Source organism: Narcine bancroftii, chromosome 6 (assembly GCF_036971445.1).
Source record: "Narcine bancroftii isolate sNarBan1 chromosome 6, sNarBan1.hap1, whole genome shotgun sequence".
Taxonomy (NCBI): Eukaryota; Metazoa; Chordata; class Chondrichthyes; order Torpediniformes; family Narcinidae; genus Narcine; species Narcine bancroftii.
In genome coordinates, this window is record NC_091474.1 from 1,528,378 (window position 1) to 1,556,265 (window position 27,888).

General features: G+C 40.3%; 2 protein-coding genes and 1 long non-coding RNA gene across 17 annotated transcripts in view; 2 read left to right on the forward strand and 1 right to left on the reverse strand.

Moving 5' to 3' along the window:
• The window catches only part of dpm1 (dolichyl-phosphate mannosyltransferase subunit 1, catalytic), a 63,008-nt gene extending 41,678 nt beyond the window's left edge, over positions 1-21,330 (forward strand). Inside the window, exons 3-9 of the mRNA XM_069883637.1 lie at positions 3,666-3,699; positions 8,034-8,110; positions 8,247-8,272; positions 9,819-9,914; positions 17,272-17,340; positions 18,676-18,790; positions 21,052-21,330. Coding sequence (XP_069739738.1) covers positions 3,666-3,699; positions 8,034-8,110; positions 8,247-8,272; positions 9,819-9,914; positions 17,272-17,340; positions 18,676-18,790; positions 21,052-21,156 — 522 coding nt within the window. The 3' untranslated portion in view covers positions 21,157-21,330. The remainder of the gene's footprint in view (positions 1-3,665; positions 3,700-8,033; positions 8,111-8,246; positions 8,273-9,818; positions 9,915-17,271; positions 17,341-18,675; positions 18,791-21,051) is intronic.
• LOC138735596 (uncharacterized) lies at positions 1-27,073 on the reverse strand. The gene is made up of 3 exons (XR_011339814.1): positions 26,874-27,073; positions 24,981-25,202; positions 1-514 (listed from the first exon to the last, which is right to left on the reverse strand). It is a non-coding gene; the product is annotated as an uncharacterized lncRNA (long non-coding RNA).
• The window catches only part of adnpb (activity-dependent neuroprotector homeobox b), a 52,863-nt gene continuing 51,843 nt past the window's right edge, over positions 26,869-27,888 (forward strand). For all 15 annotated transcript variants that reach the window (XM_069883615.1, XM_069883612.1, XM_069883611.1 and 12 more), the window contains exon 1: positions 26,869-27,330. The gene's annotated coding sequence lies outside the window, so the exon portion shown is untranslated. The remainder of the gene's footprint in view (positions 27,331-27,888) is intronic.

The following is a 27,888-nucleotide window of genomic DNA, read 5'->3' on the forward strand; positions in this document are numbered from 1 at the left end:
ATTGAAGCTTTACAAGCAGCTTTTATTCCCTGCCTGTCCCGGGCTCCACAGGACAAGGTGGGACCTTGTTAAGGGATAGCTGCTTGTCCACGGGACCAGCAGGTTTTAAATTGAGACTTGTTAACATCCCGTGCCTTTCAGCAGGGGACCCAGCTGATCAACGTGCCATCCCTTGGCACCCAGTACCGCTAGCATAGCAGCCCTTAGGCAAGTCTGTGCACTGCAGTTCGCATTACCGCACAGAGTTCCCGCTCAGCCTACTACATAACCACAATTATTAGTGTTTTCTGTCCTTTGCCTTCTTCCCAAATGATTTCAGCCTGTCTGAATTCACATTTGTCTGGATTCCAAGTTTATTGCCCATCTTAAACTCTCCTTGGGTGGGATGGGTGGCACACCTTTACAATGCCAGCAATAGAGTCCAGACCTGGGTTTGAATCCCGCGCTGTAAGGAGTTTGTACGTCCTTCCTGTGTCAGCGTGTGTTTTCTCCAGGGCTCTGGTTTCCTCCCACCCTTGAAAAAAAACAAACCACGGTGTAGGTTAATGGGGTGTAAATTGAGCGGCACAGACTTGTGGGCTGAATTGGCCGGTTACCGTGCTGTATGTCTAAATTTAAATTTTAAAAAAATTCCATGCAAACACCCTAAACTATACCTGCTATCGCCATTTCCCAATAGCTTGGATGCTCCAATCATCTAGCTCACGAATCTCTGACAATTTTGAAATGTCACTCTGGCCCTCAACCAATCACATGTTTTGATATTCTGGATCTCATTAAAACCTTTACACACATTTTCCAAATGCAAGCTGATTAAAAATCCAGATTACGTTGTCACTATCTCTTGACCTATTTACGGTTTTCATAGATGTGGTTTGTCTGATTTCAGCATTGAATGTGCAAATGTTTTCTCAAAGTAAACATGAAAATCAAAGACACTGTCATGGAATCATACAAAAGCAAACCCTTTACCTTACCGTGCCCACAAAATTTGGAACCTTACCGTGCCCACAAAATTTGGAACCTTACCGTGCCCACATAATTTGGAACCTTACCGTGCCCACATAATTTGGAACCTTACCGTGCCCACATAATTTGGAACCTTACCGTGCCCACATAATTTGGAACCTTACCGTGCCCACATAATTTGGAACCTTACCGTGCCCACATAATTTAGAACCTCAACTTGAGGACCAGACCTATCCTTATCCATAAGTAACTTGAAACTAATGACATTATGGTCACTGAATCCAAAATGCTCACCTACAGACTTTTACCACCTGACCTGTCTGGTTCCCTAATAGATCATCAAGTATTGCATCCTCTCTCATTAATACCTCTGCAATTGATTTAGAAAATTTTTCTGTACACATATGACAAATTCCAAGCCATCCAGTCCTTTTACAGTATGGGAGTCCCATTCAATATGCAGAAAGTTAAAATCTCCTACTACCTCAACTTCATTTCTTACAATGGTCTGCTCTCTCCAACCAGATTTGCACCTCCAATTCTCTCAAACTATTGGGCAGTCTATAATACAAGCCTTTTAGTGTCCTCACACCTTTCCCATTCCTTAGCTCCACCCATATGGTATTTTCCAAGACTAGCAATGCCTTTCCTCCCCCTTTCATCCCTCACCCTCTATCACATCTGGAAACATCAGAACCCCAGAATATTGAGCTGCCAGTCCTTCCCCTCCAGCAACCAAGTCAAACCAATTGCGATAATGTCATAATCCCACATGCAAATCCGTGCCCCAAACTCATCTGCCTCAACGACAATACTCCTCGCATGGAAATATACATCAGAGGTTATTTCTATCATGTACAAACCTCTGCCTTCTGTCTTTACGTGCAGTGGTCACATGACCTTGACCATCCTCCACCTCATTATCTGCTCTTATCACTCTGGTTCCTCTCCCCCTGCAAATCTAGTTTAAACCCCCTGGAGCAGCACTAGCAAACCTACCCTCAAGGATGCTAGACCTCCTCCAGTTCAGGTCCAAACCATCCTGTCAGAACAGCTCCCACCTTCCCTGGAACAAAGCTCAATTCTCCAGAAACATGAAGCCCTCCCTCCTGCACCATCTCTTTAGCCATATGTTTAAGTGCATTATCTTCCCATTTCTAGCCCCACCAGTATGTGGCACAGGTAGTAATCTGGAGATCACCACCCTGGAGGTCCTGTGCTTCAACTTTGCACCTAACTCCCTAAACTCTCCTCACGGAGCTCCTCACCCTTCCTACCCACATCATTGGTTCCTACATGGTCCACGACATCTGGCTGCTCACCCTCCCTCCTAAGAATCGGGAGAACTCTATCAGAGATATCTCTCCCACAGAACCCTCTATCTGTCCCCCTATCAAATCCCCTATCAATACTGCCCTCCTTGATGTGACCACCACAGCTTATCCCTGGTAGGTCATTCCCACCAACAGTATCCAAAACTGTTTACCCATTATTGATAGGAATGGTCACAGGGGTTCTCTGCTCTTTATGCCTCTTCCCTATGCCTCCCCTGGGAGTCACCCATCTGCCTGCCTCCTGACTCTTGGGGGCAACTGTCTCCTTAAAACTCCACTCTATCACTACCTCTCGAATGATCTGGTTCATCCAGCTGCAGCTCCAGTTCCCTAACTGTTTATCAGGAGCTGCAGCTGAGTGCTCCTTTTGCATGTTTCGTAACCAGCACAAATATCTTCCCACATCCTGCAGTCGGAACACTGGACTGCCTCCATTATCCAATTCCTCAATTAACTAGCTTAATTAAAGAAACCTATTATAGAGAGCAAACTCCTCATCAGCCACTATTCAACAAAGCCACAATGTTCCCTCTTTGAGCCACCCTGTCACTGGCCCCTTTAACAGCTGTTCCTCTTTTTATACATCCTTATCTATTATCTCAATTGCTCCCTGGCCCTAATCAATTAACTCAACTGCAGCCTCCTGACTCCAACTCAAAAAGAAGCAATTCTGAACGATTTGGGAAAAAAAGTGTGGCTGATTTTTCATCATCTAAATTCATTAAAAGTAAATTGAACTAGTAAATAGTTTTATTGCAGGACTTGATATTTGTAAAGCAGCTGTAATTTTGGTTCAAAATAATAATTACAATTTGTATGCTGTTAGGTAAATATTCATTTTCTTTTGTTAGAAAACCTCAGAACTTGAATTTCTTTTAAGAGGAACCTTGTAATACTGAATCTAGATATTTAATAAGAGGAAAGATGCATTTTTTTTTTTTGCAGAGATTTGTTTGAGGTCACTGATAACCAGAGAATAAAAAGGCAAACATATAGAGAGTTATTTCATAAAATATTGATGCAAAATGTGAAAATATTTATCTGCATGATGGGTGAGGATAGCATTTTATCTTTCTAGCAACAAACCAAAAAAGAATGAGAACTGTTCTTGTGTTAACTCCTAACTTTATTTTAAAATCTTTTCAGTGAATGTCATTGCACAACTGACACATTTAGATCAATCCTACAAAGATCTGCCAGCAAAGATAATGAATACGTTTTGAGTAATGCACAAAGTTGACCACAACATTCCAGTTTATATACACAATGACCTCTTGAGAAACTATTTCTCACTATAATATGTTACTCAATTAAGAGTTCTTAATGATGTTGCTACAAAATTATTGGTTCATGTTTTCACAGTTACTCAGACCTAGAGCAAAGAAGCTGGGATTAGGTAAGAACAATGAAGAGATACAAACTATTTTAATCAGCAATATGTGGTTTATTTTTTGTAAATTATGTGTTCAAAAGATTTATTGAAATTCTCTGCAGGCATAAGGCTCCTTAATGAACCTCATAATATTGATTTCATGCTGTGCACTCTTTTTACTGTAATTGTCCTCTTGCTCTTCTATTTTGTTCGGTTGTATCCATATAGAGTTAACTTGCTAGACTGCTCGTGGAAAACTCCTTGCTGTACCAGGTCTTTGGCTTGGCTTCGCGGACGAAGATTTATGGAGGGGGTAAAAAAAAGTCCACGTCAGCTGCAGGCTCGTTTGTGGCTGACCAGTCCGATGCGGGACAGGCAGACACGGTTGCAGCGGCTGCAGGGGAAAATTGGTTGGTTGGGGTTGGGTGTTGGGTTTTTCCTCCTTTGCCTTTTGTCAGTGAGGTGGGCTCTGCGGTCTTCTTCAAAGGAGGCTGCTGCCCGCCAAACTGTGAGGCGCCAAGATGCACGGTTTGAGGCGTTATCAGCCCACTGGCGGTGGTCAATGTGGCAGGCACCAAGAGATTTCTTTAGGCAGTCCTTGTACCTTTTCTTTGGTGCACCTCTGTCACGGTGGCCAGTGGAGAGCTCGCCATATAATACGATCTTGGGAAGGCGATGGTCCTCCATTCTGGAGACGTGACCCATCCAGCGCAGCTGGATCTTCAGCAGCGTGGACTCGATGCTGTCGACCTCTGCCATCTCGAGTACCTCGACGTTAGGGGTGTGAGCGCTCCAATGGATGTTGAGGATGGAGCGGAGACAACGCTGGTGGAAGCGTTCTAGGAGCCGTAGGTGGTGCCGGTAGAGGACCCATGATTCGGAGCCGAACAGGAGTGTGGGTATGACAACGGCTCTGTATACGCTTATCTTTGTGAGGTTTTTCAGTTGGTTGTTTTTCCAGACTCTTTTGTGTAGTCTTCCAAAGGCGCTATTTGCCTTGGCGAGTCTGTTGTCTACCTCATTGTCGATCCTTGCATCTGATGAAATGGTGCAGCCGAGATAGGTAAACTGGTTGACCGTTTTGAGTTTTGTGTGCCCGATGGAGATGTGGGGGGGCTGGTAGTCATGGTGGGGAGCTGGCTGATGGAGGACCTCAGTTTTCTTCAGGCTGACTTCCAGGCCAAACATTTTGGCAGTTTCCGCAAAGCAGGACGTCAAGCGCTGAAGAGCTGGCTCTGAATGGGCAACTAAAGCGGCATCATCTGCAAAGAGTAGTTCACGGACAAGTTTCTCTTGTGTCTTGGTGTGAGCTCACCTTACAAAGCCGTCCTGTCCAGAGAAGAAACAAGCCTTCCGTCGCGCATGCAGCCATCTTCAGCGCAAACTCCGGGAGATCCAAAATGAGTGGTGGACTAGCCTCGCCAAACGAACACAGCTCAGCGCGGACATTGGCGACTTCAGGGGTTTCTACGAGGCTCTAAAGGCTGTGTACGGCCCCTCACCCCAAGTCCAAAGCCCGCTGCGCAGCTCAGACGGCAAAGTCCTCCTCAGCGACAAGATCTCCATCCTCAACCGATGGTCAGAACACTTCCAATCTCTTTTCAGTACCAACCGCTCAGTCCAAGATTCCGCCCTGCTCGAGCTCCCTCAACAGCCCCTAAGGCTAGAGCTGGATGAGGTTCCCACCCTGGATGAGACATATAAGGCAATCGAACAACTGAAAAGTGGCAAAGCAGCAGGTATGGATGGAATCCCCCCAGAAGTCTGGAAGGCTGGCGGCAAAACTCTGCATGCCAAACTGCATGAGTTTTTCAAGCTTTGTTGGGACCAAGGTAAACTGCCTCAGGATCTTCGTGATGCCACCATCATCACCCTGTACAAAAACAAAGGCGAGAAATCAGACTGCTCAAACTACAGGGGAATCACGTTGCTCTCCATTGCAGGCAAAATCTTCGCTAGGATTCTACTAAATAGAATAATACCTAGTGTCGCTGAGAATATTCTCCCAGAATCACAGTGCGGCTTTCGCGCAAACAGAGGAACCACTGACATGGTCTTTGCCCTCAGACAGCTCCAAGAAAAGTGCAGAGAACAAAACAAAGGACTCTACATCACCTCTGTTGACCTCACCAAAGCCTTCGACACCGTGAGCAGGAAAGGGCTTTGGCAAATACTAGAGCGCATCGGATGTCCCCCAAAGTTCCTCAACATGATTATCCAACTGCACGAAAACCAACAAGGTCGGGTCAGATACAGCAATGAGCTCTCTGAACCCTTCTCCATTAACAATGGCGTGAAGCAAGGCTGTGTTCTCGCACCAACCCTCTTTTCAATCTTCTTCAGCATGATGCTGAACCAAGCCATGAAAGACCCCAACAATGAAGACGCTGTTTACATCCGGTACCGCACGGATGGCAGTCTCTTCAATCTGAGGCGCCTGCAAGCTGTACCAGGTATAACGGCAATAAATGGTGATGAGAATGCATAGATTGTATGGCTTCATCAATAGGTGTCAAAAAAAACCACTGAAGAGTCCCTTTGTTGGAAAAAATATATTTGCTCAGAACTCGCAATATTGCTTATTTTAGCACTGAAAATGTGTTGACAGATGCTTCTTAGGCTGTAAACTAGGGGATGGGCAATCGCAAGCACCGTTGTGCTTTGTCAGAGGAGGGGGGATGACATTGGAATTGGCCATGTGGTTGGCAGGAGGAAAGGACTGACCATGTGTTTAGTGGGTGATATGGGAGTGAGACTGGTACATCATTTTGTAAAGAATGGGGATGGTAAATGGTTAAAGACTGGGATATGAGAAGTAGATGTGGGTGGTAAAAGTAGGAATCAGGATTAGTACCAGGCATAACCAAAAGGAGTGGGCCATCAAGAGCTCTGCCAATAGTAGAATCATGGTGACAGCAATTTGAACATGCATAGAAGACAGAAATCAGAACTTCCACTATCGAGCTCGGGATGCCTTTATGGAAACCATCATCCATTGTATCATTGATGGTGAAGTCAAAATGCTAATAAGAATAGGTTTTAAACTTTGAGCAAGGCTAGTTTGACACTTCACTCCACATTGCTACTGGACATCTCCCTTTGTGTTTCAGGAGTCCAGACAATGCTTTAGGCATCTCTAAGTGTATGCACAGGAGCTTTTGTTTGAAGTCTGCTCCATCTTGCGCATTATCTGTGTCTTGGTTTTAGATTTATTTATGAATGAATATTTCCCTTAAAACTAGTTTAAAATAGTTTTTCAGTTACTTGTCATGTACAGTCCATAGCATTGCAATTCCTATTGCAGAACTCTAATATGATGTAACATTGGCAATTTTGTACTGCTGAACTAGTGGCTAACATACAACATGGTTGTAATAGCTCATCAGTGTCTTAGAGCTGTAAGTGCAAAACAACCATAAAGCTAAAATTAATTGGCAAGAAATTCTCGTGTACCCCGATGTGGTTTTTTTTGTATGCTTGCTCTGAATTTTATTTGAAATCTAATTATACACACACACAGATCACCTAATTGTATTTAGTAATGTACTGTACAAATCCATTCCAGATCGCTTTTATCTGTGATTTCATGGAGACGAGGGCGTACACACATGTCTAACATGTGCAAAATTCCTAGGAGCAAACAAAGGGTGTGCACTCAAATTTTTCTGAACTGGAGTGCTACACTGGCCCTGATTTCTTGTCTGACTATCCCTCATCTCCCCCACTCTTTCCACTAATTTCATCTTTCGAGATGATTATCTGGATGTCCAATTCTCATTACAATACTGATGTCGTCAACTCCCAATACATCCTAACCACGTGCTCTCTGATTCTCTCTCAATTCATTGTAGTCAACATCTTGTCCTACATTCTCTGTTGTGTCTGCTATCTCACGTAAGCCTCGTGTGTGAAATGGAATTTCAATATTGAGGTCACACTATGTAAAATGAAGTTGGGTTCCTGAGCAACATCAGTTGAAAAGAGTTTTTTCTATTATTCTCCAACTGCAGAGCAAGTATATTGGAGGAATGAGTAATAAAATAGGACAAAGTACAACAACCCATATTCATCTTCAAGTCGTGATTTATCATTGTTTAATGTTTTCAGTCTTTGCAAGATCAGTTTTTAGTGACTTCATAAATTATAGTTTTTAAGATAAACTACACGTTACTGGGGTTCTACACTGTTCAATGGGAAACAAGGTATTTGGAGAGTTGACATCAAAATGGTGATCATGGGAATGTAGGCTAAATATTAGTTTGATGCCTTCCAAACAATATACTTAAACTGTGGGGAAAAAAAGTCAATAAATGAACTTTTTTCAGTACACTTATCCAGAGTGGTTGCTTTTACCTTAGGAACAGCATATATTCATGGAATGCAACATGCCACTGGTAACTTTATCTTTATCATGGATGCAGATCTTTCACATCATGTAAGTTTTTTTTTCATTTTATTTAAAAAAAAATAAATGTAGTAACTGCTGCCCACATATACCAATTAACCTACAAACCCTGTACATTATTGAATTAATGTACTAATGTAACCAATCTTTTTGTCTTTCATTTCAGCCAAAATTTATCCCTGATTTCATAAAGTAAGTCTATTCCTTGTGTTTCCATCTGCATATTATTTAACCTCATTGTATGTTGCATGACTGAGATTTTCTCAAATGTTTGATAATCCATTGGTCATCATTTATTTCCTATTATCCATGTTTTCCCTGTTCAGTTATGCTGGAATATTTTCACAGGGTAAATAGCATTATAATTTTAGGATTATGAGTCTACTCTTGTTTATATGAACTGTAAAATAAAGTTAGGATCACCTGATCTCTAAATCTGTTCAAATGATCAAAGTGTGAATGACCGTTGTTTAAATTTTTCTTGGTAAATTGTTCGTATTAAATAAAATACCAAACAATCCTGAGGATTTTTTCTTTAATTATAAAGTGACTTTTCAGAGCATTTGTCCAGGAAATACTAGTATCTGTACTAACAGTTACCTTTGCTTCTCCACAATTTTTTTTCAGAATTGGGAATGGTGCTCCAGATAGTTGTATATGCCTTTTTTAATGAACATCATGGTGAAGCTTCCTATCCTTGTAAATATAATTGGGAACCTGATTTGCATTTTGCAGTTACCATATGAATTTACCAGGGTAGGGAAATCTGCCAGTATGAGGCAGTCAGACTTAAATGGCTCAAGAAAGCAAATGTTGATTGCAGCTCTCCTGATGGGCCAATGCATCAAACCTTCAGTCTATCCATGGCCGATTTTAGCCACAATTAGAAATTTTTCTGTTACAGAGAAACTGCAAATCTAAACATGATCAAAAAACATTTCAGATTAAATGCTAAAGTAGATGAAATCTTCAAATACATAGAGAACACTAGAGGTCAGCATTGAACCAAGGTTGCTAGTATTGTGAGTTGGAGTTAAAATTTTGGAGAAAAATTCAAATTTCATCGGATTGGGATTTATTTCCTTGCACATTTTGTTTGGATGTTATCAGAATTGAATTTTCTTGATCATCAAACAATCTTTGTTTTGCATGGAGAAATGAGACGGATGGCTCAGTATGTGCTTTTACTTTTTATCCTGTTATAACTTGACCATCTAGAAGCAATTTAGTCCAATACAGCATGGTAACAGGCCCTTCCAGCCCACGAGCCTAATCCATCCAAATACCAATTGAGCTATAGCCCCTTGTTAGTTTAATGGGTTGACGAAACTGGAGCACCCGGAGGAAACCCATGCAGACACGGGAAGAATGTAGAACCTTCTTACGCTCAGCGCCAGAGTTGGACCCGGTGGCTGGTGCTGCCACTTTGCTCCACCAACTATACCCTCTTTATGGTTGATGTTCTTCTACTCAAAGTGGAAAATCCACTTTAAATTAAATTCTTCATTTTCAATTTCATGATTAAAAAGCATTAAGCATGCATTTTAAATTAATCTTGTGTAATGCAAAATAAATATTTACTTTCATTGTTTTAGTGTAATTTGAAAAAGTAATTTTTTTGGTGAAATTGTAGGCTATGGCATAAAAGCTATTGAAGTAAAATGCAATTTTATAGAATGATATTGTAAGCAGTTTTCGTTTAGATTTAATCGTGGTTTTATATGCATAAATGTTACAGAAAACAGAAGGAAGGAAATTATGATGTTGTGTCTGGCACACGCTACAGAGGGAATGGAGGTGTCTATGGCTGGGATTTGAGAAGAAAACTTATCAGGTAAGCAGCAAAGCATCATAAATACTTTGGACTCCAACCAAAATAATTAATTGCAACAGCAATAAAATAGCATTGCAACTTAGAAGTTCATTCTCCTAATTGGGTTTTAATTGTTTTATTTCAATTTCAACAATTTCACCAAACAGAATTTAGTTTTGGTTCTGTTTTTGATCAACCTCAATCACTCCAAACTGGAAGTGATACAGTCAATGGAGAATTCCTAGCTGAATTCTATAGTATACTTGTCCAAACACTGCAATTCTAAATTGGTGTGAAAGTATAATGTTGTCCATTCTTCTGAGCAGTTACAAGTATTTCTTTTCCATACGGCTTACTATGGCTATTGGATACTGGATGATTATCCTTTTATTGTATTCATGATCAAGAATACCAAAATGCTAGATATCTTGGATGGTTTTCACAGCACCAAAGCGGGTTGCTTAATGCCACAGGTACTTCCTCCACATGAACTTCCTACTTCCTGAATTCATGTGCCTCTAGCAAAAAATTGTTATTTTCTCTCAACTATCATTCACTTCACTGACTCAGGGGACAAGTTTGGCATTTTATCCAATGTTCGGTTCAAAAGGTTTATCCTAATATTTTCCTTTCAAATTATTAATGGCTGTCTTGTATTACTGGGAACAACTTCAAGTCCTTTTGTAACTCTTCCAACAAAGTGAAAAGATCCCCACACTGTTCCATCTTTCTTGTTAGTTATGATCTCTCAGTTCTGAAAGGATCCTTGCAGATTTGTTTTGGCAACCTTTTCTGCATTTCCATGTACTTATCACACCATGAGGACCAGAAATGTTTGTGGATGATCATTATGAAGAATAAACCAATGTCTTTTGATTTTTGCAGTCTTTCATACTGCTATTTTGACATCGTTTTAATCTGAACCAGACTGCTCCCAGTATTTCATTTAACTGTAGCTGAGTTTCTAATTCTGCATTCAATCTGTCTCAAAAGCATCTGCTGTTCTCTCTGCAATAGTAAATGTGTCATTTGCTGCTTCAACCAACCTACTTTCAAAACAAACAGCCATGCATGTTGAACTATTGAAATGTTCTTCAGGACAGCCCCTTACTTACAGGTCTTTGTGAACTTGTGCCTGTATCCAGTTCTTGTCATCTTGCACTTCTGTACTTTGTAATGTTCATTGTCTCCTGGTCTACATATAATTGTGCTTTGAAAAATTTTTATTGTAACCCTCCTATGGCTTCTCCTTTTTACTCTGTGGAGTTGCTCTACTGTATTGTCTAGCAAATAAAACCTTTTCTGTCATTCCAGTTGGCCCAAAAGATCGTTAATTGGAATGTATTCAAGAGAAAGTACAATGTCTAACCAAAAAAGTGAGTTGATAATATTGTTAAGGGTATAAGAATGACAGATATACAACCAAGAGTAGGCCAAATAGCCAGTTGAGCCCATTCATTGAGATCATAGCTAATCTGATCGTGATCTGAGCTGCTTTTTTCCTCTATTCCAAATAATCTTTGACTTGCCTGTAGAACAAAATTTATCTTGGTTTTTGAATACATTTGAAGTTTCATCCTCCACACCTCTGAGTGACAATCTTTGGGGAACCAATCTATCCTCTTCTCTACTTGAATGAGCCATCCTTTATTTTGAAACTGCCTTCCTAATTATGGCTACCCCAGAGAGGCATCCAGTCAACATTTAGCCTGTTGATATATGCTAAATGTTCAGAAAGTTGTATGTTTCAACTGGTTACTTCTCATTCTTTAAATTCCAGAGGATATAGCCTCAACCATTCCTTCAAAAATCATTTACTTTTACAATTTTAAACTTACATATTTTGCCTGTTATTTGATTCTTATTATTTTAATTTTATTTTTTATCTATTTTCCTTGATTTTTTTTGATGGTTGCTTGATTTTTCCTCAAAGTCAGCCCTTCATCCCAGGAATCAACTCTGAGGCTTCCTTGAATTCCTTTTAATGCTACATCCAAAATTGTATGAATAAATCCAGCTGTGGCCTTACCAATTCAGTGTGCAGTTGCAACAAGACTGCCTGCTTTCTTTGTTTTGTGTATGAGGACCACTGTCTTTCTATACTGCGACAGATTATAGATATGTTTTTGGGAGATAAATTGGGGAAGGTTATTTAGTGTAGGTCAAATACAAACACTTTAAAACAGATCTTATTTAAAATACTGGAGCTCTGCTCATGCTAGACATTCCGGTGCCAAGAGCCTTTGCAAAAGCTTTGGATGGTGTCCAAGAGACTTCACTAATGGAGTGTTGTTTACAAAAAGGCAACAGATGAAAGAACTCATCAGAGCCGCAGGCTGTCTGGAATGGAACTTGCTGTTCTAAGAGGGTCATGTGGTTTTGCAAGCAGAGAGAGTAAAACAGGCTTTTCTGTGAGAGAGACACACATACAGAAATCAGTTCTACAGTATTACAGTCAGCAACTGGGACTGGAACAGGACAAACTGGTAAGCTTGTGGGGGAAAAAAAACATTTGGAAGATGGGTTGTGAGTGCTTAGTTCAGCTTGGTCAAAGCCCTTGTGGTTCATGCAAGAGGAAAGGACTGGCTGCCTAATGTTTTCACTTGAAATAAGAGAAACAAAAAGGAACTCTGTGGTGACCTGAAAGAAAGAGGTTATCATTTGGAAAACCTTGATGGGTAAGTTTCTTCGGCAAGACACTGACGTGGTTGATTTTTAAAAAAGGTGTCCAGCGAACAACCAATCTCTCCCTGAAAACTGACAAGAACCTTCCTGAGCAGTAACTATTTACCTTTCAAGCACCAAAGCCTGGTGAACTTCATAAATGTTAAATTCTGTGCACAGTATAAGAATGGCCTGCAACCAGTAAACTTGAATGAGTTTGAGTAAATGAGAAGTGAGATTGGACTGTGAATCCAAGAACTTTTCTAAACTTACACACACATTACATACATGTGCGCTTAGAATTAGAAGGGGGTTAAGTTAGGCTAGTTAAGTTGATAGTAATAAGTTAAAGTTCGATGCTGTTTTCATGTTTAAAGATACTTAAAAGCAACTTTTGTTTAAGTAGCCATTTGTCTTGGTGAATATCTATTGCTGCTGGGTTTTGGGCTCTGGGCTCGTAACAATACTGTAATATTCTGCAGTCTTTCTCCATGTAAACAATATTCTACTTTTGCCCCTACAAAACTGGATAATCTCCCATTTCCTCACCTTGTACTCTATCCTATTTTATTTTTGCTAACTTACTTAACTTGCCTTTGATCACTTTGGAAATGTTGTCCTTCACATAATTTGCTTTACTATTTATAGTATCTGAAAATCAAGCAACCATCAAAAAAATCAAGGAAAATAGATAAAAAATAAAATTAAAATAATAAGAATCAAATAATAGGCAAAATATGTAAGTTTAAAATTGTAAAAGTAAATGATTTTTGAAGGAACTCGTAAACCTTTGGTGAAGATATTTAGCCAGTGGAGGGCCTTGGTTGGGCTTTTTGCTTTTTGCAGCTGTTTTAATAAAGTTGTGTAAAATGGCAATGGTGTCACCTCGGATGAAGAGCTGATTGATGCAGCTCACTGTTGGGGTGACTCTCTGTGTCTCCTTATTGACCTGGTCAGAACCTTTATCTGTAAACTTGGCGAAGCTGGGGGGCTCCGTTGTTGGTGGGGTGGGGGGGGGGGGAAGGAACTGCAGATGCAGCAACGGTTAAATGTTTTCAAAGAATGTGACTTAAAATAAAATGCTTTGTTTATATATTCATGCAAATGAAATTTGTTCAGTGTAAGTACAGTATAGTATTTTCCTCTTTTAAACCTCACAACTGGAAAATAAACTTGTCTGGCATCTGCCCCTCCCAATAGGTGCCAGATATCAGGGGTTTTACTGTATCTTTGCATCTAAAGCAAATGTGACTATAATGCACTCATTCATTTTATCTAAGCCACTACTGTACTATAGATTGATAATAGTAGATGCCCCAATATTAACCCCATTGCACCTTACTGGTCAAAATGTCAATCCAGAAATATCCCTTTTATTGTAACTTTCTGTCTTCTATTCATTTGCTGGTCCTCCATCTCCGCTAATGTATTAACATCAAGTTTTGACCAAGACTGATGAGGTTTGGAATAGAATTGTTTAAGCAGATCCTTAGTTTACATTGTTTATCATGTATGTGTTCCTGTTTACCAGGTTGGAATTTCATTTGTACAAATACTGTAATGGACATTCCTGGCAGAGGGAATGTGAAACCAGTTGCTTGATGAGGTCAAGCAGGCATATTCTCTCTTGATTTTTCTCTTCACCTGGTCACCTGTCTTCACAGATGATCATGGAGAAATCTGACTGTTTTATTTGAGGGACAGCTATTTCAATTATGACATCCCAGATATGGAATACTTTGTAGGATCGACTAAAAGGGATCTACTTTTGAAGTTAAACGATTTTACTTTTGTTACTCTTTTATGCAACTACTTGACTCAACTGAGGGACTTTATCAATCCAAGTCTTCACCTTTATTTATCGTTCATACCATGTACACATAGTAAAGACGAGAAAGCATTTTTTCAGGACCATGGAGCATATTTACATGTCAGTATTCAAGTTAAACACATTGAAATATTAAAAATATTAAGATCTTTACAGTAAAAGTCCACGATACCCTATCCACATATGTTCTGGGAATTCAGGAGCCTGATGGCTTGAGGGGAAAAGTAAAACGCCCAATCTGGACATAATGACCTGAGGCTACGGTACCTCCTACCAGATGGTAGAAGGGAGAACAGTTTATGTGATGGGGGTGTGGAGTCCTTCACAATGTTTATTGCCTTTCACCTGTATTGAGTGTTTAGATGTCCATCATGATAGGAAGAGATCCCCCAATGATCTTTTCCATTGACTTCACTATCCTCTACAGGGTCTTGCAGTCTGAGGTGGTACAGCTTCTAAACCAGGCGGTGATGCAGTTGCACCGGATGCTCTCGATACATCCTCTGTAAAATGTAGTGGGGATGGAGGGAGGGAAATGCACTTTCCTCAGCCTTCACAGGAAGTAGAGGCACTGTTGGGCTTTCTTGGCTCTGGAGATGAAGTTAAGTGATCAGGTGAGGTTCTCCGCCAAGGAACTTGATATGCTTGACAAATTCTATGGTGGACCCGTCAATGGTCAGCGGAGCATGGTCCTCCTAGACACTCCTGAAGTCAAAGTTTTATTAGTGTTCAAAAACAGGTTGTTGGCTCTGCACCTGCCTGTTAGTGACTGCACCTCCTCTCTCTCTGTACGCTGACCTGTCATTCTAACTGATCCGACCCACCACGGTTGTGTCATCAGCGAACTTGATGATGTGGTTTGAGCTGTGTTTAGCTGCACGCTCGTGGGTCAGCAGATTGATTGGCAGTGGACTCAGCACACCGCCCTGGGGGGAGGGGCTGTGCTCAGTGTGATGGTCTTGAAAATCCTGTTACTGATCCAAACTATCTGAGCTCTCCCTGACAGGAAGTCAAGAATCCAATTGCATAGGAGGTATTTTGACCCAGCAGGGGTCAACTTCCTTATCAGGTACTGAGGTTTGATTGTGTTGAATGCTGAACTGAAATCAATAAACAACATTCGAACATACGAGTCCTTATTTTCCAGGTGGGTGGGGGCGAGATGGAGGGTGATGGCATCATCTGTAGAGCAGTTAAATCAATATGTAAATTACAGGAGGTAAAGTGATGGGGGCAGCAGGAGCTTGATGTGCTCCATGAATTGCCTCTCGAAGTACTTCATTGAGGCAGGACACAGATGACTTCTTTGGCATGGGAACAAAGGTGGCAGCTTTGAAGCATGTAAGGGCCATGATGCTTCTCAGGGAGATGTTAAAGATGTCAGTGAGAACATCTGCCAGCTGAGCCGCACATGCGTTGAGCCCTCTGCCGGGAGTGTTAACCAGTCCAGCAGCTTTCCGCGGGTTGACCTTGCTTGGGTCTCTTCACATCGGCCATTCCAAGACGCAGCACCTGGTCATTTGGAGGAGTGGGGTCTTCTTTGCTGCAATGTCGTTTTTTTGCCTCAAAATGCACGTAGAAGTTGTTCAGTGCGTCTGAGAGGGAGACATCACCAGCACAGGCAGATGGTGTAGCCTTGTGATTGGTGATGTCATGGATCCCCTTCCACATGTGTCACGTATTCTTGCTGTCTAGGAAGTGACTATGAATGTGTGGGGCATGTGCACGCTTTGCTTCCCTGATGGCCTTAGGTAGCTTGGCTCTTGCAATAGCTAGGGCTACCTTGTCGTCTGCTCTGAAGGCTGTATCTTGGTTCCTGAGCAGCACACACACCTTTACTGTCATCCATGGCTTCTGATTGGAGTGAGTTATGATGGGCAAAGTGATGTCATCCGAACCCTTACTGATGTAGCTGGTTGCTGAGGCCGTATACTCCTCCAGATTGACGCAGCCGCCACTGGTTGCTGCTTCTTTGAACATGTTGCAGTCAGTGCTCTCAAATGCAGTTTTGAAGTGCATGAATGGCCCCCACTGGCCAGGTTTTAACCTGCTTCTGAACTGGTTTGGAGCATCTGACGAGCAGTATGTATGCTGGGATCAGCATTACAGAGATGTGGTCTGAGTGTCCAAGGTGGGGGCGGGACTCCGCCTAAAAACGTTTTAGAAATGATCTTCTGCACAAGGTCCAATGTGTTTGCCCCTCTCGTAGCATAGTCCACAGGCTGATGGAATTTGGGTATCCCTGACGAGGTTCACTGGTTGAAACCCCAGCGATAATAATTAGTCAGGATAATTTAAGAATCAACGTTTCCTGTGGGAATAGGCTTATGTACAGGTCACACCTGGGTTGAAAGATGCTTTACATTTCCAGATTGGGTAAAAATGGTACATGTTCTTAGCTAAGTGACATTGGTGTATTAGTTGAGTTTATAAAATGATTATGGGAAAGGTAAATCTCAAGTAATTATGGAAAGAGCATAATAATTGTGAGACCTGTACATTAATTTTGAAAATACAAACTATATTGAAGGTGGATTTTTGGGAGGCATTGCATCTTCTTTTGCATGGATGAACTAAGATGTGGTATTTCGTTACCTCTAATTCCTGAAGTTAATGGACTGAAATGCTAATAGTGAAATAATTGGAATTTGCAGGTTCATTTGGGAGAAATTATTGAACAAAAACTCAAAAATAAACAGGTTATCACAACTTTTCCTCCGTTTCGCCATCATTCAAGAAAATGTTGCGGTTGATGTTTGCAAGCTTATATCTAAATTGAATGAATTTATCCAGCAAACAAGTGGTATTTTTAAAATATATTCATTCTAAAAGTGAATGAAAGATTTAAAATTTTTAAAATTTACATTCAATTACTTTTTTTTGTAGCCGTGGAGCAAATTTTGTCACTCAGGTATTACTGAGACCAGGTGCTTCAGATTTGACTGGTAGCTTCAGGTAAGAATGCAGTTTTGTATCTTCTGCTCTGCTATATTTGTGTGGATGTAATTATTTAACTTCAGGACATGTTGAAGATCATGTATAACTACCAAACCACAGGCTCAAATGCAGATTTTTTTTTTTGCTAAGTTAGGTTGTTGCCCTTCTGCATAGTGAAAGTGAAGCAGGAAACATAATAAAAGTATAGGGAAATTTAGTCACACAGTTTGCTTTGTATCTCTGATTTTGACAAATGGTTTGTTGATATAATACTGATTTGTGCATGACCATGGGCTCCTAATATGGGTGGAGTGGCTTGGCAGAAGATCGGCATAATACACAAAGTATTGGAGAAAGTCAGCAAGTCACGCGGCATGTATAGGAAGCAAAGGGTAACTAACGTTTTGGGTTTTATCCCTTTGTCAAGGTATGAGCAAAAAGCAGGCAGGCATCTGTATATAAAGGTGGGGGAGGAGCACAGGCCAACAGGCAAGAGGTCAAGTGAGGATATGAGTGGGAGGGCAGATGAAAAAAAAAGCTGAGTTGTTAAGGGGAGGGGGATAGGAAAAGAGAGACGGGAAGGGGCCTAATGGAAACTGGAGAACTCCATATAAATACCATCTGGTTGGACACTGCCCAGATGGAATATTAGGTGGTGTTCCTATGATTTGTGGGTAGCCTCAGTTTGGTAATGCATGAGGGCATGGACAGACATGTCAGTGTGGGAATGGGGTATGGTATAAATATGGTTGGCCACTGGGCGGAGGGGGGGGGGGGGGGGAATCCCATTATTGCAGTGGTTATCAGCATGTTTTACTGTGCTGCCAATTCATGAACCTCTGGTCATTGATATTTTACAGTTTATAAGGGGCAGCAATCGATTTGACATTGTTTTCTCTCCTTCTGAAACTTTCTGTGCTATAGTTGGTTTATTTGAAAACACTGAAGCATATGGCTGATCCTAATCCTCTTCCATAATCATATGATACCTCAGTATTTTATTTTGGAAACAGGCCAATGGAAAGGAATCTGAGAAATGAAAACTGCCTAATTTTCCCCTTGCTTTTTCTTGCACTCTCCTGCCATCTCTCAGTGAGGTACAGATGAAAATATTGACCTTTCTGTGCCACTTGGCTCAGTGCAATATCAGTAATTTGTGAATCCATCATTTCTGCAATACATTTATTTCCAGAGATGAAAGATTTACACACTACAGAATAGCTCTTTTATGGTTGCTGAGAAGATGCTTCTTGTTTTGAGTTGGAAACTAGAGGAAACATGAATTATTTTGTTTCCAGCTTCTGTTTAGAGTAGTACATTTTTATTTATTCTAAAAGCATTCTCTTTCCACAGACTATACAGGAAGGAAGTACTGCAGAAACTGGTTGAAAAGTGTGTATCCAAAGGCTATGTCTTTCAAATGGAGATGATCATTAGGGCTCGACAGTTGAATTACAGTATTGGAGAGGTATGAAAGGAACACTTTAAAGTCATTATAGAAGTTCATTGAAAATCAACTGTTGAACATTACAAAATATAATGCATAAAAGAATTGCAGACAATTCCTGAGGACTTTCCATAAGCTAATTTTTCCATGAGTCAGGACTGTTTTTCTATAGTAATCCTTGTTGTATCACAATACGTATATTTGCTATAATTTTTCTTGTCATTTCAGTAATTACTCTAACACTACCCATAATTAAACGAATAGAATATATACTGCATCCGGTCATTAATTTTATAATCATTTATTTTTAGTATTACCTGCATAAAATCCTTTAAAAATGTATGGGATCATTTGTTTTCCCCAGGTTTGGTCATTTGTAATCGCGTAGCCCCTGAACAGAATTTGTTCTTGGATAAGAGTTTTTAAAAAAAAAAAAGGACAGTCAATAGAAACACTTTTTCTTTTGTACATGAATCCCTTTTCTTTGCTACATACTGTATATCAAAGGATATAGAACATGGTTGAATAAATGGACATGGTAGAAATCAGCCATAAACTAACTTTGTGGTGGAAGTGGCTCAGGAGCTGAATTTATTATTGATTTTTGGACCATGAATCTTTACTCTAATAATTGCGCTTCATGTTAAGATTGCAATAATATGTTGGAGCCCTTACTCAAAAATTATTTTCAAGTACTATGGGAAAAATTGGCAACACAGTACAGATGTATACAAAATGGATGTGGTTCATATGACATCAGCTGCAGAATTGGAGGTGATTTTATTAGCATGATTAAGGATAGGTTTAATGAATAGAAAAAAAAGCAGGTAAATTTTGGAATGGCAGCCCCTCATTAATGTCATGCAGGAAGAATGGTGCCTTGACTTTGACTATTTCAAGCTACATCTTTGTCTCTGAGCATAATGAATGGAAGCTTGATGACAATACAAAGCTAGGTGGAAGGTCAGCTATGAGGAGAATGAACAAATGCCAAAAAAACAATGAAGGCAGCTTAAGCAGATGGATAAGAATGTGTTGAATGAAATACAGTGTGAAGAAATATGAAATTATGTTGTTGAGGAATGGTAGACAAGTGTATACTTTTAAAAGGTAAGCACTCTCAAATGTTTGTATTATATTGACCTGGTAGCCCTGTACATAAAGCACATGATTAAAGATGTACTTAGTAAGAAGATGATAAATTATCTGCTACCTTTTATTCTAAAAGAATTGGAGTATCTATGTAAGGAAATCTTACTGTGATTAAATCGTGTCACATGATACCACAGTTGGCTTACTGCGCACTTTGAATTCCTTGCACAAGAACACTCATCTGTTGGATGAGGTATAACATTTATTCACACAACTGATTTTCTGGATTCAGCAGATCAACAAAGAGGAGTGATTCAGTAGATGAGGCAATGTCTTCAAGCTTAGAAGAATGAGAGGTGATCTCTATGAAATAAGATTCTTTACAGGGAGTGTATTTTTCGATGTTGGAGCCAAAAATGTTGCTATTTTAAGAATCATTTGATAAAGTTAAAAATAAGTTTGCCTAAATGTCTGTCTATCAAGACCAAATCTAAGTTCTACTCTTCTTGTATAAGCAGATATTTGAGCCCAAGACTTTTCTGAACTCTGGGGCCCATTTCTTTATTTTCTTATCCTACTGAGGTATGAAGAAGATATTTTCTTTTTCTTTGCCCTCTACTTCCCTTGGTTCCTCAATAAGTTGCATTTATTCAGATATTTTGGGAGTTCTACAATAGAGTTTGGTTTTAATAAAACTATAAATTTGGCTTTGGTAATTTTGAATCATAAAATTGGCTTGGAAAGAACAAGTTAGAAAAATGCAGCGTGGAGCATATTCAGATTGTTTTTGGCATCATTTCTGTTCTATGCTCCAAATATTCATCTACATTCAACAACATGAAGGGTAGAAGACAGATATATGTTGAAATTAATAGTCTGCAATCATCATAGTAGATTCACAATGATTCTTGCTTGAATAAGAATTAGTTTTATTAAAACGTAGTGAAACGAAAAAACCTCATTTCTCCATTCCTCGCAGATGATGAATTGCTGTTCTACAACCAATGTTGCAGATGCATTAAAAACACAATGTTATCAATAACATTGAGTTGTGTTGAAAGGCTCGATGACATCATGATGATCCAGTTCTTATTATTGGGGCCATTATTAGTTAATTTTTGATTGTTCCCTTTATTCATCTGCATATTTACATGAAATTAATGTTTTTCTCCCCCTCCCGATTGTTGCAGGTTCCTATAACATTTGTGGACCGTGTGTATGGTGAATCAAAACTAGGAGGAAATGAAATTGTTTCATTTTTGAAAGGACTGCTACATCTTTTTGCCACTACATGATCAAAGCTAATAATTGGCACTGAAATTTTATCCATCCAGAATTTCTTAAGATTTGTGTATTGTTTCCCTACTTCACAATCTCATTGTGAATTCCAATCTGTGTATAAATCTGTAGACTTCTCAGTGAGTGAACAATTGTATAATATGAAATAAATAATTTCATTCTTTGAATAAGACTTGTTAAATATTAACTTGTTTGACTCATTTTAATGCTCATATCTTTTCTACCATATTGTTCAAATATGTTGTAACTAATTAAGAATACAGGCATTGTCTTATATTGATGTATCAGTAATACTGCTTGTTGTCACCAATAGTTATCTTTTAATCCTCAATGAAGTCCAAATTTAGGCCATAGTAACACCTGGTAAACACACACTACACATCCATGGGGTGGCACAATTGCCATAGAATTTAGCACAATGCCTTTATAGCACCAGTGATCAGGACTGTGGTTTAAATCTCGTGCTGTCTGTAAGGAGTTTTTCTGCTCTCCCCGTATCTGCATGGGTTTTCCCCAGAGATCCAGTTTCCTCCCACCATTCGAAACATTCTGGAGGTGTAGGTTAATTGGGTGAAAATTAGGTGGCACTGACTTGTGGGCTGAAATGGCCTGTTACTGTGCTATATATCTAAATTTTAAAAAATTAAAAATCAGATATGATTTGTTCTGATAGCCTTTTTAACAAATACTGGTCATATAATTTTGTTTTGTTCTGAATATAAGGAGACCAAAATTGTACACAACACTCCAGGTGTGGTCTCACCAAGGCCCTGTACAGCTGCAGTAGAACCTCTCTACTGCTGTACTCGAGTCCTCTTGCTATGAATGCCAACATAATATTTGCTTTTCTCACTGCCTGCTGTACCTGAATGCCCACTTTCAATGACTGGTTCACAGCGACCCCCAGATCTCATTGGATCTCTCCTTTTCCTAATCAGACACCATTTAGATAATAATCCTCTCCTGATCTTGCCTTCAAAGTGGATAAGCTCACATTTATCCACATTGTATTGCATCTGCCATGCCTTGGCCCACTCACCTAACTTGTCCAAGTCACCCTGCATCCTCTTAGCATCCTCTACACAGCTAACCCTGCCACCCAGTTTTGTGTCGTCTGCAAACTTGGAGGTACTGTTTTCTATTCCCTCACCTAAGTTTCAACTCTTGAGAGTTCAACAAGTTTCCATCTAAATTTTTTTAAACTTCTGGTCAGAAATAACAATTTTGATGGTTTCAGACCTTTTCACTTTTTTCCATTAACCATTTGCCAATAAATTTTCCCTTTAATTATGTACTTTATCTTTCCTAGAATAATTATCGTTCAATTTTTGTAAAGAGAAATTAAAATCTATTTGTATCCATATAAACATTCATTCAAATTTAGTTGTTTCACTTTCGTATCTGTTACTTCAGTAATTATATCTGCGAGAATTCTGTAACCCTCTAGCTCCTTTAGGATCATTCAGGGAACTGGCTCACAAGGCTATTTCAATGCCACAATAAAGTAGGCAGAAGAAAGTACAATGTGCATCTTACTTCATCCTGCAGTTGATGAAGCTCCTAGACCTAACTTAGTGCCTTCACTAACCAAGCTCTTGCCGTGACGGGAATCTACACTAGCATTTTCACCATGTATAAAATGTATAAATTTGTTATGAATTTTACTTTCAGTGGGATTTGCACTTCCTTCATTTTGTGCATGCATTCAGTTATAATTTCATTTTTTTTTAGTTAATAGGATTCCTGTTCATCTTTCAACTTTGTATCATTTCAGTTTTCAGTGAAAATTGCACAGGTATGTTTATTGCATTCTCATTGAAAAATGACATTGCATATTCACTTAATTGAACTGTGCTGTGGTTTAGAGTGCAGTTAGTGTGTACTGTAACATAAAGCCTCAATTTGATCAACTTCAGTTATGATATAAAACTTTATTTATATATCATGTTCTGTGCTCTTTTCAGTTCTGGCTAAATAAAATTATTTTCTTCAATTAGATTCTTACATATTTGACCAGATACTGATTAACTGTTGAAAATAACAATTCTGGGCATTGTGGTGAGTAAACAAATGATCAGTTCACAAATACAAAACTCTTGAGTTTTTATGAAACAAATTCCTGATAATTATGATTTTGTATGTGCTTATTCTTGTCCTGTCTGCACTAATTTTCTGAAATGGGAGACTCTATTTTTGTTCCAATTTCGTATATAAATAAATATTTAAAAACCTCCACTGTTAGCCACAATGCATGTCATATAACATGCTGATTAAAATCTTTCTGGAAACCTCATTTTTGAAGACAATATTTAAAAACCAACAATTTTTTAGTATTTCTGTGAAGATTTCAAGAAACAGTTCTGTATTATTATTACATCCTAAGAAATGTTGATGAAAGGGATGTGATTTGGAATTAGTGTATATTACTAAATTTCTGAATCTAAATGCACATTACAAATAAAATCTTTAGAAAGCAGGAACTTGCATTAATTCATCAGCTTTCACATCTTCTCAACTCCCTAAACCAGCTTTACAAACAATGGACTATATTTGAAGTGTCATTATTACTGTGTCAGACAAAGTGGTGGAAAATGTATATACAATGGAAGAATATCTTAGGACAAAAAGCATACTGCTCCTTTAGGTCCTTAGTTTAAGATTCAACTGAATGGAAGCACCTCTTAAAGCATCCATGTGGATCTGGTGTTTGATTTGAGAGAGACATGCTAAATTTGGGTTGGAATGTCCTTTTGATCTGTTCACAATGGTTTGTGACTGTTGCGCTTAAAGAGAGAAGCACAACGCAAGACCAGTGACACTAACAAAAGGAACAAAGCGTGAAACAATTCATTTAATTTGGGTTTTATTATAATGTTGACATTTCTTCCAAAAGTTACTGTATTCAGGAATGTCTTCAAAATTGTCTTGATTATATACTCAAAATATTATAGATTGTACCAGGCATGATCTCTTTTATTTGGACCACCAAGTAAATGTAAGGCACTATATGAAAGAGATGCTGGAGGGTCTCAGCAGATCAGGCAACATCATTTGGAGATATAATCAATGTTTGGGGCTAGGATCCTATATCTTGCCAATCTACCTGCCAATAAAATTGTGTTGAAAATGACTTCAAATGAGATCAGAGATACTTACCCAACTCATCTTTACATTTAGTTAAGGGTTCTGTATTCTTCAAACAAAAATTCAAGACATGTATCCAAATATCCAATTCATTTAAAATGGAATTTCAAATTCTATTCTAATCCAACCACAGCTACAGAGACTTCAAAATCAGAACTGGACTAGATGGGTTGTAGCCTAGAATAGTCTGAATGCAATGACTATGATTAATGGGCTGTGAATATGCAATCTTCTACCCTGGTTATTAGGGGGTGGGGGGGAGCCTGGATTCTTAAAGTAAGTTCAAAAATTTCCCAACAATAATACAAAGGAAAAGTCATCTAATCTTATACCAAATTAATTAAATCATTGTGCTTTCTATTCCAAATATAATATGTCATCTGATAGATTTAAGTTTTGTCTTGAGGCTTTTCTGTGCTTCCTATTCTAATTTCCATTGTATTTATGTTTAAAGCTAGCTCTGTTAAATAAAACCAGTTCCTTCTGGATGTTAATTCAATTCAGCCATTTTCAAGGGGGGGGCCCTTCAGCACATTTAATAAAAGCCTTGTTTTCACCTCGTATAACATGTTTGTTTTAATGTCAGTACGTAAGAAACCAAAACGTGACTGCTTCACAGGGAAGGGAGCCCATAAACAGAGCATATATGGGGGGGTGGGGGGTGGGTTACACATACCTGTCATTTATTTTCGTATCAGCTTGTGGATCTTACTTGGAAATGACTGCACAACGTGGTTGTACTTCCAGTTGAAATAAACAGAAATTTTCCATCTTTCAACAGGTGGTGGGTTCAATGTTTTATCGTAGGAGAGAGTTCCTCTAAATTATAGCAGGAGCAGTATTTGTCTCTGAACTTTTGAAGAAGGGGACAGGTGGTTGTCATGTGTACTCTTCTGTACTAGAAATGAGTTAAGAAGATAAGAAAATCAGGGCAGATGACATAAGGGAACAAAAATTCTTTGAGGAAGCGATTCTCTCTTTGAGTTGTTACTTTTACCCTATTATTGGCAGAAGATTATTTAAATTTGACCAGCAATCAGCTTTTGTTCTCAAAATATAAAGACTGCTAGAGCAGAACTTGGTGGAGGGGGATACTATTTGTAAGAATTGTGAACAATTCTACTTTTAGGCAATTTTGTTCCTGATCTTGGAGGAAAAAAATTGGAATACTCTGAAATTATCAACAATAATTTCAGATTTCTTCACAAAGCCCATAATAGAATTTTGACACTGATGTTACTTTTGGTCAGATGAAGGATCTTTGTTAATGTAAGTTATTTTTTCAGGATCATTCATTAGGGACAAATGATCTTCAATTGAGAGATCAATTTTGGTATGAAATTTATTATTTTAAAATTCCTTTACATTCTAAAACGATTTGTTAACAACTCATTGATGCATCTTCTTTGGCTTGGCTTCGCGGACGAAGATTTATTGATGCAAACTATTGCTGCAAAGGTTTCTCACATAAAATTTTAAGTGGATACAAAATAATTTCAAGCTGTGTTTCGAAAACATGGTTCTCACTGGATTCATTAATAATCTACAATCCATTTATTTTCCAGTGAGGTACCATTCTGAGCTAAGATGGAAAACGCTGGCTATGGGTAACCACTATGGCGAGAAAGCAGATTTGACTCTTAAAGCCCCTGTCTAGTCATGTGATGTACTTTTTTGTTGAAGTTGGGTTATGTTGAAATTCCAACCCTATGAGTATTTGATTGTTGGAAAGTTGTTAAATAACATCTCTCTCATTGAAATTTCTCTTAGGGTTAATGAAACTTGCTCAGCTTGTCTCGAACTGGAGAGGTTAACCACTGTTAAATTGCATTAGAGAGTTCAATAGGATGTCAATAGTATGATTTATAACCATTTGAGTGTCAACCTGCACAAATGTTGGATTCTGCCATTGAATGGCTCAGTGCTGAATTTCAAGCCTCACCTGTCTATCTGATCTGGAGAAGATGCACAACTCTTCTACCACCCCCCCCCCCAAGACAGTTATTCACCAGGATAGTGCATGTCACGTGGGTGGAGCATCTGGATCTGAACAGTGTGGACATTCACATCATTTCTCTTGTTTGTCAACTGCAACCTTACAAAATGGATGACTCCCCACCCCCCTGTCGGAAAGTAGTGCTGGACCAGGCGGGAGGCGGAGTGATCACCCAACTGCTGAATCAGGTGCTGTGCACATATGTGTGCTGAGGTTTGTGACCGCACGCTGAGCAGATGGAGGCGCCAAATGCCCTAGTTCGCACCTGCGCAGTCGCGTGCCCCGCCAGCCCCGAAAAGGCGGGCGAAACGTGGCGCCCCCTACTGGATGACCAAAGAGCCTCGTTTTCACAAGCCTGGACCACCCTTCTCGCGAGAATGGAGCAAGAGTGGCTTATGCAACCTGAACTATTCCTATTGTTCCCCCAGTGCCAGCTTGATTTGACCACCTGGGCCAGGAATGGGACGGATAACTGTGGGCAATCACCTCGAAGTTTGGAGCAATGGCCCTGAAAGTAGTGCTCAACTCTGCTCTCTATTGGACAATAGTCCCCTATGCAAATAAAGCACCTACGTCACTTCCGTTCTTTCTCGGTCGCCATTTTGGCCAGGGAAAGGCTCAGTGAATTATTGTCCGAGAGAGGCTGTATTTTCGCCCCTTCCCCTCGCCATTTGCGCGCCAGAAAGTTGTCGGTCGGGGGAGGAAAGTTGGCTCGGGCGGTTACCGGGGCTGCAGCAGCCGCTGGTCTGGTGGCGTTCAGTTCTCTGTCTGTGGTTCCCCCCCCCCCCCCCGGGTCCTCGTCTCCCCCCCACCCCCCCCCCCCCCCCCCGGGTCCCCGTCTCGGCCTCGACCAACAGCTCCCTCTTCCAGTGGGCGCTGGAAGCTCGGCCGCTCGCTCGGGCTTCATGTGACGAGATCGGAGCGGCAGCGGGACCAGGAGGCCCTTTGTCTGCGGCTCGCCGCTCTTCTCGCTGCTGCCGGCTCCTTCCACCCAACCTCCAGCGCCACATCCGAGCCCAAACAACAAAAGGTGAGCGCGTTTCTCTTTCTTCTACCGGCGGGTAACGGAGAGCGGGTGAACCCCCCCCTCCCATTAAAACGGTCTGACCCGGGGGGGGGGGGAGGGGAAGGAAGGGCCGGGCAGCCAGATGCATGCGAGCCCTTCTCCTTTATCTTTGTCCGGTGCAGCCGTGCCTCGCTCGGGTTCGGCCTCATTGGCTCGCCCACGTTCCTGGGGTGAGGAGCCTTCCTGCTGGCAGGAGACTGTACCTGGCGGCGAGGCGGGGACGGGGAGCTCGCTCTCATTTGCTCGGTATTGATTGGATGTGGGTCGCGCTCCCTCTCCCCTCTCCTCTCCGGCGGGCCCCTGCGCTTCGCCCTCGTTCAGTTTGTGGGCACACGGGCGGGTTCCCGGCCGTGGATCGGACCGAACATTTGTTTACACGTTCGCCCAATGCCTTTTCTAGTGGTCTGTGGGCTTGAGACAGCGGCTTCAGCCAATCCAGACAGCCAGGAACGCCCTAGACAGAGGACGGGCTGGATGGAAACCGTGATTTAATCCATTTCTTAATTTACATACTAGTGTCCA